This window comes from Mus musculus, chromosome 11, assembly GCF_000001635.26.
Source record: "Mus musculus strain C57BL/6J chromosome 11, GRCm38.p6 C57BL/6J".
In the NCBI taxonomy this organism is placed as follows: domain Eukaryota; kingdom Metazoa; phylum Chordata; class Mammalia; order Rodentia; family Muridae; genus Mus; species Mus musculus.
The window spans coordinates 5,654,999-5,674,338 of NC_000077.6; the positions used below are offsets into that span (position 1 = coordinate 5,654,999).

The window sequence follows — 19,340 nt, forward strand, 5'->3', positions numbered from 1 at the left end:
AGAAAAGAATCCCAACTCTAACAACAAAAATAACAGGAAGCAACAATTACTTTACCTTAATATCTCTTAATATCAATGGGCTCAATTCCCAAATAAAAAGACATAGACTAACAGACTGGCTACATAAACAGGACCCAACATTTTCCTGCTTACAGGAAACCCACCTCAGGGAAAAAGTCAGACACTACCTCAGGGTAAAAGTCTGGGAAACAATTTTCCAAGCAAATGGTCCAAAGAAACAAGCTGGAGTAGCCATTATAATATCGAATAAAATTGACTTCCAACCCAAAGTTATCAAAAAAGATAAGGAGGGACACTTCATACTCATCAAAGGTAAAATCTTCCAAGATGAACTCTCAATTCTGAATATCTATGCTCCAAATGCAAGGACATCCACATTCATTAAAGAAATTGTAGTAAAGCTCAAAGCACATATTTTACCTCACACAATAATAGTGGGAGACTTCAACACCCAATCTCATCAATGGACAGATCCTGGAAACTAAAACTAAACAGAGACACATTGAAAATAACAGAAGTTATGGAAGAAATGGATTTAACATATAGCTAGAGAACATTTTATCCTAAAACAAAAGGATATACCTTCTTCTCAGCACCTCATGGCACCTTCTCCAAAATCGACCATATAATTGGTCACAAAACAGGCCTCAACAGGTACAACAGGTACGTTGAAATTATCCCATGCATCCTATCAGATCACCACGGACTAAGGCTGATCTTCAATAACAACATAAATAATAGAAAGCCAACATTCACGTGGAAGCTGAAGAACACTCTACTCAATGATACCTTAGTCAAGGAAGAAATAAAGAAATTAAAGACTTTTTAGAGCTTAATGAAAATGAAGCCACAACATACCCAATCTTATGGGACACAATGAAAGCAGTCCCTAAGAGGAAAACTCATAGCTCTGAGTGCTTCCCAAAAAAACAAAAAAACAAAAAAAAAAACAAACAAACAAAAAAACCCCAAAACTAGAGCGAGCGTACACTAGCAATTTGACAGCACACCTAAAAGCTCTTGAACAAAAGGAAGCAAATTCACCCAAGAGGAGTAGATGGCAGGAAACAAACTCAGGACTGAAATCAACCAAGTGGAAATAAAAAGAATTATTCAAAGAATCAACCAAGGGCTGGTGAGATGGCTCAGTGTGTAAGAGCACCCGACTGCTCTTCCGAAGATCCAGAGTTCAAATCCCAGCAACCACATGGTGGCTCACAACCATTTGTAACAAGATCTGACGCCCTCTTCTGGAGTGTCTGAAGACAGCTACAGTGTGCTTACATATAATAAATAAATAAATAAATAAATCTTAAAAAAAAAAAAAAAAAGAATCAACCAAATCAGGAGCTGGTTCTTTGAGAAAATCAACAAGATAGATAAACCCTTAGCCAGACTCACTAGAGGGCACAGGGACAGTATCCTAATTAATAAAATCAGAAATGAAAATGGAGACATAACAACAGAACCTGAGGAAATCCAAAACATCAGATCCTACTACAAAAGGCTATACTCAATAAAACTGGAAAACCTGGATAAAATGGACAAATTTCTAGACAGATACCAGGTACCAAAGTTAAATCAGGATCAGAGTAATTACCTAAACAGACCCATATCCCCTAAAGATATAGAAGCAGTCATTAATAGTCTCCCAACCAAAAAAAGCCCAGGACCAGATGGGTTTTGTGTAGAGTTCTATCAGACCTTCATAGAAGACCTAATTCCAATTCTCCTCAAACTATTTCAAAAAATAGAAACAGAAGGTACTCTACCCAATTCATTCTATGAAGCCACAATTACTCCAATACCTAAACCACATAAAGACCCAACAAAGACAGAGAACTTCAGACCAATTTCCCTTATGAATATCAATGCAAAATTACTCAAAATCCTTGCTAACCGAATCCAAGAACACATCAAAACAATCATCCATCATGATCAAGAAGGCTTCATTCCAGGGATGGTTTAATATATGGAAATCCATCAACATAATCCACTATATAAACAAACTCAAAGACAAAAACCACATAATCATCTCGTTAGATGCTGAGAAAGCATTTGACAAAATTCAACACCCATTCTTGATAAAAAGTCTTGGATCAGGAATTCAAGGCCCATACCTAAACATGATAAAAGCAATCTACAGCAAACCAGTAGCCAGCATCAAACTAAATGGAGAGAAGCTGGAAACAATCCCACTAAAATCAGAGACTAGACAAGGCTGCCCACTTTCTCCCTACCTATTCAATATAGTACTCAAAGTCCTAGCCAGAGTAATTAGACAACAAAAGGAGATCAAGGGGATACAAATTGAAAAGGAAGAAGTCAAAATATCACCATTTGCAGATAATATGATAGTATATATAAGTGATCCTAAAAATTCCACCAGAGAACTCCTAAACCTGATAAACAGCTTCAGTGAAGTAGCTGGATATAAAATTAACTCAAACAAATCAGTGGCCTTTCTCTACACAAAGGATAAACAGGCTGAGAACAAAATTAGGGAAACAACACCATTCACAATAGTCACAAATAATATAAAATACTTTGGTGTGACTCTTACTAAGGAAGTGAAAGATCTTTATGATAAGAACTTCAAGTCTCTGAAAAAAGAAATCAAAGAAGATCTCAGAAGATGGAAAGATCTCCCATGCTCTTGGATTGGCAGGATCAATATAGTAAAAATGACTATCTTGCCGAAAGCAATTTACAGATTCAATGCAATCCCCATCAAAATTCCAACTCAATTCTTCAAAGAATTAGAAAGGGCAATTTGCAAATTCATCTGGAATAAAAAAACAAAACAAAACAAAACAAAACCCTAGGATAGCAAAAACACTTCTCAAGGATAAAAGAACCTCTGGTGGAATCACCATGCCTGACCTAAAGCTGTACTACAGAGCAATTGTGATTAAAAACTGCATGGTACTGGTACAGCGACAGACAGGTAGACCAATGGAATAGAATTGAAGACCCAGAAATGAATCTATACACCTATGGTCACTTGATCTTTGACAAGGGAGCTAAAACCATCCAGTGGAAAAAAGATAGCATTTTCCACAAATGGTGCTGGCACAACTGGTTGTTATCGTGTAGAAGAATGCGAATCGACCCATTCCTCTCTCCTTGTACTAAGGTCAAGTCTAAGTGGATCAAGGAACTCCACATAAAACCAGAGACCCTGAAACTTATAGAGGAGAAAGTTGGGGAAAACCTAGAAGATATGGGCATAGGAGGGGAAATTCCTGACCAGAACAGCAATGGCTTGTGCTGTAAGATCGAGAATTGACGAATGGGACCTCATAAAATTGCAAAGCTTCTGTAAGGTAAAAGACACTATCAATAAGACAAAAAGGCCACCAACAAATTGGGAAAGGATCTTTAACAATCCTAAATCAGATAGGGGACTAATATCCAATATATATAAAGAACTCAAGAAGATGGACTCCAGAAAATCAAAAAACCTTATTAAAAAATGGGGTACAGAGCTAAACAAAGAATTCTCAACTGAGGAATACTGAATGACTGAGAAGCACCTGAAAAAATGTTCAACATCCTTAATCATCAGGGAAATGCAAATCAAAACAACCCTGAGATTCCACCTCACACCATTCAGAATGGCTAAGATCAAAAATTCAGGTGACAGCAGATGCTGGCGAGGATGTGAAGAAAGAGGGACACTCCTCCATTATTGGTGGGATTGTAAGCTGGTTCAACCACTCTGGAAATCAGTCTGGCGGTTCCTCAGAAAATTAGACATAGTACTACCGGAAGATCCAGTAATTCCTCTCCTGGGCATATACCCAGAAGATGTTCCAACTTGTAATATGAACAGATGTTCCACTATGTTCATAGCAGCCTTATTTATAATAGCCAGAAGCTGGAAAGAACCCAGATGTCCCTCAACAGAGGAATGGATACAGAAAATGTGGTACATTTACACAATGGAGTACTACTCAGCAATTAAAAACAATGAATTCATGAAATTCTTAGGCAAATGGATGCATCTGGAGGGCATCATCCTGAGTGAGGTAACCCAATCACAAAAGAACACACATGATATGTACTCACTGATAAGTGAATATTAGCCCAGAAACTTAGAATACCCAAGATACAATTTGCAAAACACATGAAACTCAAGAAGAAGGAAGACCAACGTGTGGATACTTTGTTCCTTCTGAGAATGGGGAACAAAATACCCATGGAAGGAGTTACAGAAACAAAGTTCGGAGCTGAGAAGGAAGGATGGACCATCCAGAGACTGCCCCACCCAGGGATCCATACCATATACAACTATCAAACCCAGACACTATTGCATATGCCAGAAAGATTTTGCTGATAAGACCCTGATACAGCTATCTCTTGTGAGGCTATGCTAATGCCTGGCAAATACAGAAGTGGATGCTCACAGTCATCTATTGGATGGAACACAGGCCCCCAATGGAGGAGCTAGAGAAAGTGCCCAAGGAGCTAAAGGGGTCTGCAACCCTATAGGAGGAACAACAATAAGAACTAACCAGTACCCCCCCACCCAGAGCTTGTGTCTCCAGCTGCATATGTAGCAGAGGATGGCCTAGTCAGCCATCAATGGGAGGAGAGGCCCTTGGTATTGCGAAGATCATATGCCCCAGTACAGGGGAATGCCAGGGCCAGGAAACAGGAGTGAGTGGGTTGGGGAGCAGGGCGGGGGGGAAGGTATAGGGGGCTTTGGGGATAGCATTTGAAATGTAAATGAAGAAAGTATCTAATTAAAAATGCCTTAAAATATATAAATACATATATATTAATAGTTGTAATATTTTGGCATTTTGTTTATCCTCTATTTCTCAGTGTAACTTTTTCCTCCACGGAAAAATCTACTTTGGTCTCATTTTAGATCAGTTCTCATAGAACTGCTTTCCTACAGCATCTATCTGAATATATAATGCTCATTTTGTGTCTTTTCTCCCTTAGCTTTGAAACTAGACAAAAGCAAGTATATTATCCAGGGTTCTCTAGGGTAACAACTTATAGAGGGGACTTATTAGAATGGCTTAGGGGCTGTGTCCCAGCTAGCCCAACAATGATTGCCTGCTAATGAAAGGTCCAAGGACTCAGTAGTTGTTCAATCCCTGAGGCTGGATGTCTCAGCTGGTCTTCAGTATATGCTGGAATCCCAAAGTAGCCTCTAATGCCATTGGAGGAATGGACTTGCCAGCAGGCAATGAGCTAGAGAGCTTCCTTCTTCCATGTCCTTTTTTTGTCCAGCAGAAGGTGTGGCCCAGATTAAAAGTAGTATCTTCCCACTACAAAAGTGGCTTAGAGGTGGATCTTTCCACCTCTGGATCTGGATTAGAAATTGGGTCTTCCAACTTCAAATGCTTTAATTAAGAAAAAAATTCCCCACAGGTGTACCCAGCCATTTGGGTTTTAGTTAATTCTAGATATAATCAAGTTGGCAATCAAGAACATCCATCACGCAAGGACTCATTTGTTTTATTTGCAGAATTTAACACTGTGTTCTTTACTACAGGTATAGAGTGCTTACTTCTCAACATATGAGTGGTTGACTGTGAAAATACAGTCCCTGTGTGCAAAATACACTCACACATAATCTGTTGTCATGCTATCTTCTCTCCTACAGGTTCTGACAGCCCATTGAAGCTCTGGAACACAACTCACTCCGATGAAAGACTGATAGAGCTGAAGAATAGTCACTGCGAACTGCTTACAAGAAAACCTGGGAAAATGGGAAATATGAGAGAACAGACAAAAGTTAAAAAAACAAAAACCTGGTCACAGCATAAAGAAGTGGCATGGGACAAGCTCTGCACTCTGAGGCATGGTGTCTTAGTTGGTTTTAAATCTTTTATTTTATATGTGTGTCTGTCTGCCTAAATGTGTATCTATGTGCCACATGCATGGAACACCCCAGGGGCCAGGAGAGGGCATCAGATTGTCTGGAACTAGAGTTACAGATGACTGTGAGCCTCCCTATGGGGTAGCAATCCAACCCAGGGCCTCTCAAGGATGGCCCATGCTTTTAGCCACTGAGCCATTTCTCCAGTGCCATGACGTCTTAGCTTCAGAGGAACACTTTCACCACCATATTGTATGGCCTACAGGCAATGGCTGGCTTATGGTCTAGTGCTCTAGGAGAAGAACATTCTCAGTCCCATGGAGTGTGTTGTGTAATTATTAAGGAAAGTGTAACTGCCTCATTTGAATATGAATATTTTAAATAAATGAATTCATAATCTTCAAAACTGGAATTCGAGTGGCTATGCTGTTAATTCTTCATTTAGGAATGAGAATTATGTTCACTTTCATATTTTCCTATTACAGTTAATGCAAGAAATGCCATTTGGACTTTGTTTTCTGAATTTCTAAATATTTTGGCTATGAACATTTTTTGTTTTGTTTTAAAGAATGTATCTATTATATTTATGTGAGTTCACTGTAGCTCTTTTCAGACACACCAGAAGAGGGCATCAGCTTTTATTACAGATGGTTGTGGGTCACCATGTAGGAATTGAACTCAGGACCTTTTGAAGAGCAGTCAGTGCTCTTAACTGCTGAGCCATCTCTCCAGCCCCTCTAAATATTTTGAAAACATCATTCATATACATTACTGGTTCAAAGTGTAGGAATCTTTTTTAAAGCTTGGATCAATACATCTTACTTGTTGTTTAAGAAAAGCCTAATATGCATTTACAGCTTTATCCATAGAGCATGAAGGAGTCATTACTTCTCAACGCAGCCACTTTCACGTTGATGCAACTGTTCTCTTTAGTTAATTACTCATTTACTGTGCTACGGACCCAACAAAGGGCACCATGAATGACCAGCCTGAGGATGAGCTAGATCCCCATCTGCACTTCTGTTAACACAAATGAAATACAAAAAGAAATAGAGGACACTGGTTCATTTATTCCACATTTCTCTTTCATACATCCATAGTTGACTCAGATTCCTATGTTAAAGAACTACTCACTGCTACTAAATGGTTGGACCATGTATTGTCCACAAAAGACTATCAAGGTTCCTACGTGATAAGGAGCATTGGGCTATGGTTGGAATGTTAAGGAGAGCAGGGTGAGAGACAGCAGATGCTGGAGTCAGGTGAGAGAGCAGATGCTGGAGTCACTCTTCCGGGCCTGGGTGGTGCCTAACCTGGGGTGCTCCTTTACGATGTGAATCATTTTGGGGCACATCTGGCAAATTTTATGGTGGTGAAATTTTATTTCAAAGTCAATTTATTCAATTGTTTGGAAGGTAGATTATTTGTTAGTATAATGAAATCACAATGACCATTTTTCCTCAAAATGAGTTGCAATGTGTTTCAATACTCTAGGTTCCCCTTAAAACAAGATGAGAAACAAGAAAATGCTGAGTTAACGTTTCAACAAAAGAAGCCACAGTTACAAAGGGAAAAGGAGCAATGTGGTGGGAGTGTGGAGTGGACTCAGCACTCTGAAATCAGGACAGTGATCGCAGAACTGAAGGCCCTAGAAAAGGACCTGAGACAGGTAAACAGTTATGAGTAAAATTTCATATTCCTGAGAGTTTGATAGTATTAGTTAGATCACTCCAATTTTGTATATGTTTTCAGATACATATGTGTGACTAACAGAAAATGATCAGAAAGAGAAGGTATTACTTGCCAATTGAGCACTATGAAAATGTGAAAGTGTGAATTACACTAACTTGAGCCTTGCACATCATCACTTGACAGTATAATCTCTGGGACACCAGGCAGAGCTCTCCTGTGTTGACCTAAATGTTGCCACGCCATCCATTCTTGAATTGCTTAGAACAAAAATGTTACATGAAGGCATTAGTAGCTAAGTTTACAAATTATAAACTTGGCATCTAATAGTGTTCACCTCGTGTTCCTGGCTGGAGGACTAGAGGGTTGCTGGAGTTTAGCCAACTGCCACCAGGATGACCATCTAGTGTTTTATAGTAAACTGTGGGCTATTGATGTTTGGATCTGTAGTGAATCATGTTAGATCTTCTATAAGTAGCAGTATTACCTGTGCCCATTTCTGCAGCTGCTTCTGCGCTTTGACAAATTTGCTTATTCACGCAGCTTCGGTGATTCCTGTAAAGCGCTCATCCTTGGAACGGCCCCCCTGCTTCCGGGGCCTCATTTTAAAGTTCTACTGTGACGCTTTGGAGTTAGGGAGCATACACACAACTGGACTCAGTGAAATGATACTCTAGGAATCGGAGGACCAAAAGAGCCTGGCTGCAAGTTTCTCAAGAACAAAATGCCAGTGTCTCATAAGACAGGATTGAGGCAAATCATCTTTGCAACAAGATTTAGTAGCAATCGCACAAAGCACAGAGGAGGTCTGAGATGTTTAGGCGTTTTCCAATATGCACTTGTATCATGAAAAAGGAAGGAAATTTGAGCCTTAAGTTTACGCGTATAATGGACAGATGTGGGAGGGGTTACGGCAATGTTGAATTGAGTCATCTTTACTCCTGATACATAACCAAGACTGGTCTTGAATTCGTGATATCCCCCTTCCATTTCCCAAGTTACAGTAACGTTCTTAATTTAACTCTATTTGTCTGTCTGAATCATGGCATTCATGATAAGCTAACTCAAAGAGAAGGCTTTCAATGTTTTCCTTTAAAAATCTACTATCTACAGACAGATTTTCTAGTTTGGAACAATGATTTGACCTCCTTTCGTGTGCTATTATGGAGATTTATGTGCAATTTGTATACTTCACCTACTATGTAAGGAGGAAAAATAAAACCAACAGAGTCCCATTTTCCAAGAACTCCCTCCATTTAAGAAGACAGCAATTTTATTTCAATGTGCACAGCCATTGAAAGCCATAATATTCTGTAATATAGCAGATACTCTTCCGAAGTCACATCCTCAGGCCTAGATCTATATATCTCATTTTATTAACTTTATCTAACTCGTACAGGAATGCCAATGCAGTTTTATATAATGTATCTTAATGTTTCAATGTATAGCACTTTTATTCTTAAAGAATTTCATACGTGCATGAAATTCATTCTGGTCAGATTTACCTCCCCTCCTAACGTCTCCATTCCATCCAACTTTCATCCGCCTCTATCTGCGCTGCCCATAGATTCATGGACGTGGGGCCATTCACTGGAGCATGGCTAACCCTTTAAGAAAATTGACCCTTCTTCCCCTCCAAAGCCATAAACTCTATGGCTCCTCGGCCCAGGTTTGTGAGGCCCTGACCATGCTACAGTGTTGACTGGCTTGTTGACAGGTCTTGGAAAGGCACTACAGCTGCAAATGGGAACCCTGCATTTTCTATCTGATAAATCACCATCATGACTGCAATGGTCCTGTCATATCCAGAAGACGCTGTTTTACACTGGTCTTCCTGGACCTCTAATTCTTAAAAGCTTTCCAACCCCACTGCAGTAGTTGTCCCTGAGCCTTGGAGGATGGGGTGTAACATAGATGTCCCATTTGTGCCTGAGGACTGCACTGATGCTTATTAAATTACACACACTTACGCGAGTTGTAAGTTTCTACATTGATAGCCATCCACTGCATAAAAAAAAAAAAAACAAAAAAAACAAAAAACCCTCTGTAATGAGGCTTGAGACCTGCACTAATGTATGGGGATAGAGATATAGTCTTTGAGCCAGTTTGTTGCTGTGCCCATTTAGCAGAATAATAGTTGTAGGCTCATCCCTTGAATCTATGATGGCCCAGCCATGGGTTCTTGGCTAGATTTACAGTAGAGCATGAACTTTCTCCTATAGATCAGGCCTTATATCAACTCAGAAAGCCATTGGTTAAACCGTAACATTCATGCCATGTGGACATGGCGTCCACACAAGTCATTACTGTAGCTCACAGGTTTGACAGCTGAGAAATAAGGCTGTTGATAGATAATCTTTCCCTCAGCCACCTACACATATACATGAGTTGCCATGCAGGTGCTGGAAACTAAACCCAAGGACCTCTGTAAAAGCAGATGCACTTAATGTTGAGCCATCTCTCCAGCGCCATCTGTTAATTTCTTAATCTTAGCTATCCTGACTGGGCTAAGTTGGAATCTCAAAGTAGTCTTAATTTGCAGTTCACTGAGGGCTGACAATGGCAAATACTTTTTCAAGTACTTCTCAGTCACTTGTATTTCTTCTGTGAAGTCTCTGTACAGTTCTATAGCCCACTTTTAAACTGGGTGGTTTGTTTTCTCACTGTTTACTCTTCTGAGTACTTTGTGCAATGAGCAGTTTCCTTTAAAGTATAGAAACTTTTCAGTTTCATCAAGTGCCACTTACAGATTGTTGGTCCTATTTTCCAGGAAACCAGGGTCCCATTAAGAAAGCCTTTTCCCGACCCTATATCCTGGCATGTCGTCCTATATGCTGACTTGCCCTCCCTATACATTTTCCCAGAAGTTTCAGGGGTTTGTACTTAACATTAAAATCTTTGATCTACTTAAAATTGATTTACAGATGACTTTTGCACATGATGACAGAGAAAAATCAAGTCTCCGTCTTCTCTGTGTAGATATCCAGTTTTCCCAGCACAGTTTGTTAACAGTCCTGTTTTTTCTCTAAGATATGATTTTTATATCTTTGTGGAAAAATGAGGTGGCTGTGCATATTTGGCTTATATCTGGGTCCTCTGTTCTGTTCCACTGATTATTGTGTCCACTCTTGCACCAGCTCCAAGCTATTCTTAGTGCCGTGGCTCTGTACCCGCACTACTGTGTAATAAAACTTGAGCTCAGGAATGGCAATGTCTCCAGCAGAGTTTTTATTGTTCAGAATTGCATTAGCTGCCAAAGAGCCTTTGTACTTCCATGTGAAGTTTAAGATTATTTTTTATGAAGAACTGCATTGGAATTTTGATAGGGATTATATTGAATCTATAGATGGTTTTTGATAAAAAAGGCCATATTCACAGTATTGCGTCTACCAGCCCACGTGCATGGGAGGTCTCTCCGTCTTTTGGTAGCATCTTCAATTTCTGTCTTCAGAATCCACTTTACTGTGTTTATCCCCTCTGGGGGTTTCCTGGTGCCATCTTAGCATTTCTCATATACAGAACATGTTGTCTACAAACGGATCTGTTGGCTTCTTGCTTTACATCTGCATCCCTTTTATTTATTAACCTTAGTGCTCTAGTGAAGACTTCAAGCACTATGTCCAATCGGAGTGGAAAAGCCAACACTCCTGTCTTGCCTTTGGTCTCTGTGAAGTGCTTTGGTACATCCCTGCATTTATCACAGTGTTGGCTATAGGTGTGTTGTATACTTCATTAAGTTGAGCTGTGCTCCCTCCACCCCTTTCATTGGTGAATCATTCCTGTATCTATGGAATCATCAACTCGACTCTGATTAATGATCTTTGTGATATAATCTTGGACTCAGGTTGTCTGTATTTTATTGAATTGCTATGCCTATGGTCAGACTTAAAGAGGCAGTCTGAGTTTCTTTTGTGGTTGATGTTATGTTTATCTGGTCTCAGTATTAGGGTAATCCTGGACTCATAGGAAGAGTATGGAAGCCTTTCTTCCTTTTCTATTTTATGGAATAATTTTAATAGTATTAGCATTAGTTCTCTGAAGTTTGGGTAGAACTCTACAATGACTCCATCTAGTCCTGGGCTTCTTCTAATATGGGGAACTTTTTATTTCTGTTTCATTCTTTTTTTTTTTTTTTTTTAAAGAAATGATTTTTTTTTAAGATTTATTTATTTATTATATGTAAGTACATTGTAGCTGTCTTCAGACACTCCAGAAGAGGGAGTCAGATCTCGTTACGGATGGTTGTGAGCCACCATGTGGTTGCTGGGATTTGAACTCTGGACCTTCGGAAGAGCAGTCGGGTGCTCTAACCCACTGAGCCACCTCACCAGCCCTCTGTTTCATTCTTATTGGGTTATAGATCTGTTTAAATTGTTTATTTATCTCTTTAATTTTAGTGGAATGGAGGTTTAAAAATGTCCTTAAGATTTTCCGCATTTCATAAGTTTCTGTTACTATGTCATCTCACTTTCATTTCTGAACTTCACTAACTTGTATCTTTTCTCTGTTTCTTTTTGCTAATTTAGCTAAGAGTTTGTCAATCTTGTTTATCTTTTCAAAGAACCAACTCTTCATTTAATTGTTTGTTTCTATTTTATTAATTTCTTTTTAGTTAATTCTCTTTTTCCATCTACTGTTTTTTCCTTTTGGTTTGTTCTTGGTTTTTCAGAGTCTTAAAGTGTGTTTATTAAATTATTAGAGATCTCTCAATTTTTTTGAGGTAAGCATTAGCATCATAAATTTCCTATTAGGACCACCTTCTTGTGTCCTATAGATATAGGAATAATATGTTTTCATTTTCATTCAATTCTAGAATTTTTTATTTTCTTGATTTCTTTTTTATTCAATTATATTAATGTTTCTTTTTCTTTCCTTTTTTCTTCTTTCTTTCTTTCTTTCTTTCTTCCTTTCTTCCTTCCTTCCTTCCTTTTTTTTTTTTTTTTTTTTTTTTAGACAGGATTTCTCTGTATAGCCCTGGCTGTCCTGACTCTGTAGACCAGGCTAGCCTTGAACTCAGAGTTCTGCCTGCCTCTGCCTCCTGAATCTGTGTACTTTCTACAGTTTCTCTTGATGCTGATATCTAACTTTATTTCATTGTGATTAGATAGAATGCAAAATGTTATTTCAATTTTTCTGTATTTGTTGAAACTTGTGTCCTAATACACGCTCAGTTTTGGAGAAAGTTCCATGAACTACTGAAAAGAATATGTATGACTTGGTGATTGGGTGGAATGTTCTATAGATATCTGTTTGGTCCATTTAACTCTGGTATTCCTCAATTTAGTTTTTGTCCAAATGATGTGTCAATTGATGAGTATAAAGTATTGAAGTAACCCACTGTCACTGTACATTGGGGCTAATATGTAGTTTTAGACCTAGTAGAATGTCTTTAATAAAATTGAAAGTACAAGTGATGGTATGGGTATGGTTATGGTTGTGATATCATCTTGGTGAATTGTTCCTTTAATAATCATGTAGTGACCATCTTTATTCCTTCTGGCTAGTTTTGCTATGCAGTCTACTTGCTCAGATATTAGAATAAATATGCCTACTTGTTTCTGTTTCCTAGAATATCTTTTATCATTCTGGGATATTCTTGAATATCTTGCTTCCTAATCCAATCTACTAAGTGTCTATGTCTTTTTATTGGGAAATTGAAACTACTAATATTTAAAGTTATTACTGACATGGAGAAATGGCTCAGCAATAAAATTCTCTTGCAGAGAACAGAAAATACAAAGCTTCTTGCTTCCATGGGCACCTGACACGTGTGTACAACCACACACATACATACACACACACACACACACACACACACACACACACACACACACAGAGAGAGAGAAATTTAAAATAAAAATAAGTTATAGTGTTGTTATTAAAATATGTAAATGAATTCCTGCCATGGGTAATTTTTTGGTATTTTCTTAGACTTTATTTTCCAAGTGTTCAGGGGTTAGTTACTTACTCCCTGTGATCCCTTGGGGATGCTTATCCTTCTCCTCTGACTGAAGCATTCCTCCTACTCTCCTCTGTACATCTGGTTTAGGGCTCATCAATTCCTTTCATCTCTTTCACTTTTTTTTAGTTTTGCTGGGTATAATAATATGGGTTGATGGTTTGGGCCTTTTAGAACTTAGAATGTGTCTTTCCACTTCTGGCTTTAAATTTTTCTATGAAATAATCAGCTGTCATTCTGGTGGGTCTATCTTCAAAATTTACCTGATTTACCTGATCTTGGAGCTTTCAATACCCTCACTTTATTCTGTGCTTTTAAGGTTTTAACCATAATATATCATGGAGAGTTTCTTTTCTGTCTATGTGGTACCCTGAAGGACTCTTACACCTGGATGAATAACTCTTTTCCCAGGATTGAGAAATCTTTATTGAAAATATTCTCTACACCTTCACTATGGTTATTCTCCATCTTTTATGCTCATTATTATAATGTTGGGTCTTTTCACAATGTCCCAACATTCTCCCGTGTTTGATTATTTCTAAATTTCTCATTGACCTTTACTGAGTCATCTAATTCCTCTACCTTGTCTTGTAGTCCTGATACTTTTTTCCACAGGATTCATCCTGTTGAAGAGATTTCCCATTGATTTCTCTTAATTTTTTTTTTTTTTTTTTTTTTTAGTTCTAAGACATTTAAGTTTGGATTTTTCTGCAATTTTCTTTATTAAGTTAGTTATCTTGAATTGAGTTCAGCTGTTCATTCAGGTCTTTGTTCTTTTGGAGTCTACTCCTATCCTCTCTGAGTTGTTTAAACACAGTTATAATAATTCTCTTGAATTTTTTGTCTGGAAGACCTGCCAAGTCATTCCCACTGGAGCTCATTACTGGGGAATTAGTAATTAGAGGGAACATGTTGAGGTAGATTTTTGTGTTCCTTTTATCTCTCTGCTGGGACTTGCACATCTGAAGTAGTTTGTTGGTTAAGTCTCTTTTTTGTTGTTGAGTGCACACCCTTATACTGATACAGCTACAGGACAGTAGCTCTGATAGAGCTGAGCCACTGCAAAACATCTTTCTGTTGGGTTACAATGGAAAATACACATACACACACACACAACCACAATGAACTCATACACAGATGCAGGAAGTACTGCCTGGTGGTCAGCTCTGACTCAAGCCATGTTAGACATAACAGTTCATTGATCTTTAATTTGATGGGTCCTGTGTAAAGTTTTGTGGAATTTCTTAAGATTAGCGAACCTCAGAACATATTGAACATAACAGGATATGTGATCAGCATTGACCTTGCTCTGAGTCAAGTTATTTTTCTGTGTCATGTTACAGAACATGTTATAGGCACGTTACAGAAACAATATAAAATACCTGGCAAGCATAGAACAAAATGGCTGCAGCTATACTCGGGAACAGACCTCAACAAAAAGATGGCCACATTTTCTTTTGTGGAACTGGTATTGAGGACTGCAGTTTCCATTCCTACTTTTCTTTGGGGAATCTACTACTGTCTGCCTGAATAGACACTATTCAAGTCTCAGCACACCCCTGGCTGAGCCTCTTGTCCACAGCCTCTCTTATGGCTCAAATACCTTGACTCACCCCTGGTCTTACCACTTTCATTGGCATAACAGCTGTATGAAATATCAGATTTAATTAGAACAGAAAATATAATAAAAATACTAGTGCTTAAATACACTTCCTCATGAGCCATGATGTATAGATACTCCCCAGTCTAACCATTCTGGCGTTGGAGTGCGGCAGGCACTGCATTATCAACTCCATTTTATAAGTGAAGACAGCATGATGTGGAAAATTGGTAGAACTAAAGTTCACACCTCTCCAAAGTGACTGAACTGGGGTTCAGACCATTATGGCAGCTGTGAAAATCCAGTCTCTTTTTTTTTTTTTTAAAGATTTATTTATTTATTATATGTAAGTACATTGTAGCTGTCTTCAGACACACCAGAAGAGGGAGTCAGATCTCGTTACGGATGGTTGTGAGCCACCATGTGGTTGCTGGGATTTGAACTCTGGACCTTCGGAAGAGCAGTCGGGTGCTCTAACCCACTGAGCCATCTCACCAGCCCTCCAGTCTCTTTTTACCTCCTTTTGTTTTGTTTGGATTTTGTTGTCTTTAACTTGTTTGTTTTGATTTCTGTTTTTGTGAGGAGGTGTTTCTTGGATTTTTTGTTTTGTTTTGATGTTTTAAGAAGAGAAAGATAAGCCGGGCAGTGGTGGCACAGGCCTTTAATCCCAGCACTTGGGAGGCAGAGGCAGGAGGATTTCTGAGTTCAAGGCCAGCCTGGTGTACAAAGTGAGTTCCAGGACAGCTAGGGCTATACAGAGAAACCCTGTCTCAAAAAAAAAAAAAAAAAAAAAAAAGAAGAAGAAGAAGAAGAAAGAAGAAGGGAAAGATAAAAAGAACATTAAGTTGGGTGGGTTGGGAGAATCTGGGAGGAAATAGGAGAGGAGAAAATTTCAAATTGTATGAAAATGTTTTTAACTTTAAAAAAGCTTTTAAAAGACAGGTTGAGCCAGGCAGTGGTGGCGCATGCCTTTAATCCCAGCACTTGGGAGGCAGAGGCAGGCAGATTTCTGAGTTCGAGGCTAGCCTGGTCTACAGAGTGAGTTTCAGGACAGCCAGGACTGCACAAAGAAACCTTGTCTCGAAAAACCAAAAAAAAAAAAAAAAAAAAAAAAAGAGACAGGTTGAATACAGACAGGTTGAATACCTAGAAACAGGCCACAAAGAAGGAAGATTAAATTTAAATAGTTGCCCTGTCTTAATTTAGCTTTCATTGTTGTGAAAAGACACTCAGACCAAGGCAACTCTTACAAAGGACAACATTTAATTGGAGCTGGCTTACAGTTTCAGAGGTTCAGTCATTATCATCAATGTCCGGGCAGACATGGTGTTGGAGCTAAGAGTTCTACATCTTGAACCCAAGGCAGCCAGTAGCAGACTGTCTTCCAGACAGCTAGGAGGAGATTCTCAAAGCCCACCCCACAGTGACACACCTACTCCAACAAGGCCACACCTCCTGATAGTACCACTCCCTGGTTTCTCAAATCATTTATTAAAATATCTAATTTTTACCTAAAACATTCTGTCAGTTTTTATCATCACTGGCATAGGGATATGATCATTCATATATGTATATATAAACCAGTTTTTCAAATGATGGGTCTTGAGGTAATCCTGGAAATTCAGACCCACAAATTTACACATTTTACACATCCTAATTTGTGTATCCAACAAGTTGTGCTTCTGTGCATGATAAATGTCAGTTAATTTTCCCGTAGATAGCAGATAGCGTTCATTACCTTAAGTATGGTAGAGCTAGAAGTCTGTTGCCACAGCTCAGGTAACTCTACAGTTACAGTGTAAAAGTATCCAGGTGAAGGGGACAGCCATGGTCTCACGAATCCCTCCAGGAGAATGGGTAGAGGGCAGACTGAATGGTATTAACAACTTTGTTTTTCATTGCTCATTTTAGTTGCAGGAATCACAAGATCAACTCACACAGACAGTACAGAGCTCTAAGAAGATTCGAGCCATCTTGCAAAGGTATAAAATAGAGCAACCACAAAGTACCATGGAGTTTGCAAAAGGAATAGTGTAACATAGAAATTCTATCAGTTATGATAATGAATACTCCTCCAGGAGGCCAGGAAACTCTCTCAGCATTACAGTAGTTGAAATGCATTGTTTACATCTTAGATATAATTCAGTTGGGACAGTTGGGACAGGGCATGATCTGTGTGAGCAAGGTAAAAGGTTTGACCCTAAACCCTGCCAAAAAAATAAAGGTATGACTCCTGCACTGTTATGTTCATTGTCATGGAACATGGAAGATTTCCAAACCACCAGCTTCTCAATTATTAAAAATAAAATTATTCTTTCAGATGTTAGTTTAAAAATGTGATAATGTTTTTTAAAAGTGTGTATGTGAATCATTATCAAATACATTTTAGGCTTGAATTTCGACTTTCCAAATTAAAAATTACACTGAAAGAGCAATCAGCAAAAATTGAACAAATTCAGAATCATCTGCTGCAAGAAGGTTTGGTGAGTCTTGTTTTCTCTACCATACTGAAAATCCTTTCTCCCCATTTGTGGGATTATATAGGAATATTTTAGGATAATTGAAAAGTGCCATTGATAAAAATATTTGCCTTTGCCATGTCTGGGCATGGTGGCACATACCTTTAATGCTAGTATTCAGGAGATCAAATCAGATGTATCTCTGAATTCCAGACCAGCCAGAGTTACATCATAGAGGCAGTGTTGCATACATGGTGTGAGTGTGTGTGAGTGTGTGTGTGTGTGTGTGTGTGTGTGTGTGTGGTGGTTTTTGTTGTTGTTGCTGCTGCTGCTGCTCATAATGCTACTACCTTTTAAACCAGTAGTGAATATCCCCAAGCCGGGTGTGGTGGCGCATGCCTTTAATCCCAGCACTCGAGAGGCAGAGGCAGGTGGATTTCTGAGTTTGAGGCCAGCCTGGTCTACAAAGTGAGTTCCAGGACAGCCAGGGATACAGAGAGAAACCCTGTCTTGAAAAACAAACAAACAAACAAACAAACAAACAAGAATAGTGGATATCCCCTTGATTCTATAGAAGTTCTTTGAAATGATAACATTAGGGACTTTGGTAGCAAAATTTAACTAAACAAGAAGCTACAGAGCTGGCTCAGAAGTTGAGAGCATCCACTGTTCTTACAGAGGGCCAGAACTCGGTTCCCAGCTCCACAGCAGATAGCTCCAGAGGACCTGATGCCCTCTTCTAACTTGTACACCTGTACAGACATGGCATATATACACATACACATAAATGAAAAGAAAAACAAGTGTTAATTAAGAATTCACTGGGAATGGTGGTGAGTACCTTTAATCCCAGCACTCAGGAGGCAGAGGCAGGCGGATCTCTGAGTTCAAAGCCAGCCTGGTCTACAGAGTGAGTTCCAGGACAGCCGGAGCTATGCAGAGAAACCCTGTATCTGGAAAAAAGATTTTACTGAACAAGATTCCTATAAAACGAATGATTTATAATCTTATAATTATTCATATCTTTGATATATAATGCTTTGTAAGATAACATTTTGTTTTCACATTAGTTGATTAATAGACATGTGGAGTGATTGGATATTGTAAGTAGGGTTGCTGTGTAGGCGGCATGCAGTTGTCTATGTCACAGGGAAAGTCTTAGTATTCTAAGAACATTCTAGCTATTTGGTCTAGAGTTCTAAATCTGTTCCCAGAAGCCTTCAGTGAAGTTTTGAGAATGAATGGCTTTGTTACTTCCATTTCTAATCAATAACAGATATACTTGGGGCTAGAAAGAGGACTCAGAGAGTATTTGCTGCTATTACAGAGGACCCAGGTTTAGTTCCCAGCATCCACATAGTGGTTCACAACCATCCATAACTCCGGCTTCAAGGGATCTCTGATATCCTCTTCTGACCTCCACAGATGCCAAGCGTACATGCAGACAAAAACACTCATACACATCAAATACATGAATCTTTAAAAATGCTTTTGAAAAGCAGATATCTTGTCATTATATAAACATTTCCAGCAAGGACGTTTTCTCCATGTAATTTTCATAAAGAAAGGTGATGATGCCATTGGATGCATCCAGGAGATGTTTCATTCAATGGGGCCTTACAGAACTGAGGATGAAGAAACTGTTTTGTCACTCAGGGTGTCCACCAGGTTTCCAAGAACACAGCCCTCTCCTTTGTCACAGCAAGGCTGTGCTGGAGAGCTTCCCAGTGATAGGCTGGCTTCTCTGAAAAGTCCAACCAGAGAGAGAAACTG

General features: G+C 38.9%; 1 protein-coding gene across 2 annotated transcripts in view; it reads left to right on the forward strand.

Annotated features, from left to right (window-relative positions):
- Ankrd36 (ankyrin repeat domain 36) overlaps positions 1-19,340 on the forward strand; it is a 119,938-nt gene that overhangs the window by 85,319 nt on the left and 15,279 nt on the right. The window contains exons 24-25 of one of the 2 annotated variants that reach the window (NM_023816.3): positions 5,645-5,840; positions 7,355-7,529. In NM_023816.3, the coding sequence (NP_076305.2) occupies positions 5,645-5,840; positions 7,355-7,529 (371 nt within the window). Of the gene's footprint in view, positions 1-5,644; positions 5,923-7,354; positions 7,530-19,340 lie in introns of those variants that run through there. The other variant, XM_017314823.2, reaches the window with a different exon arrangement.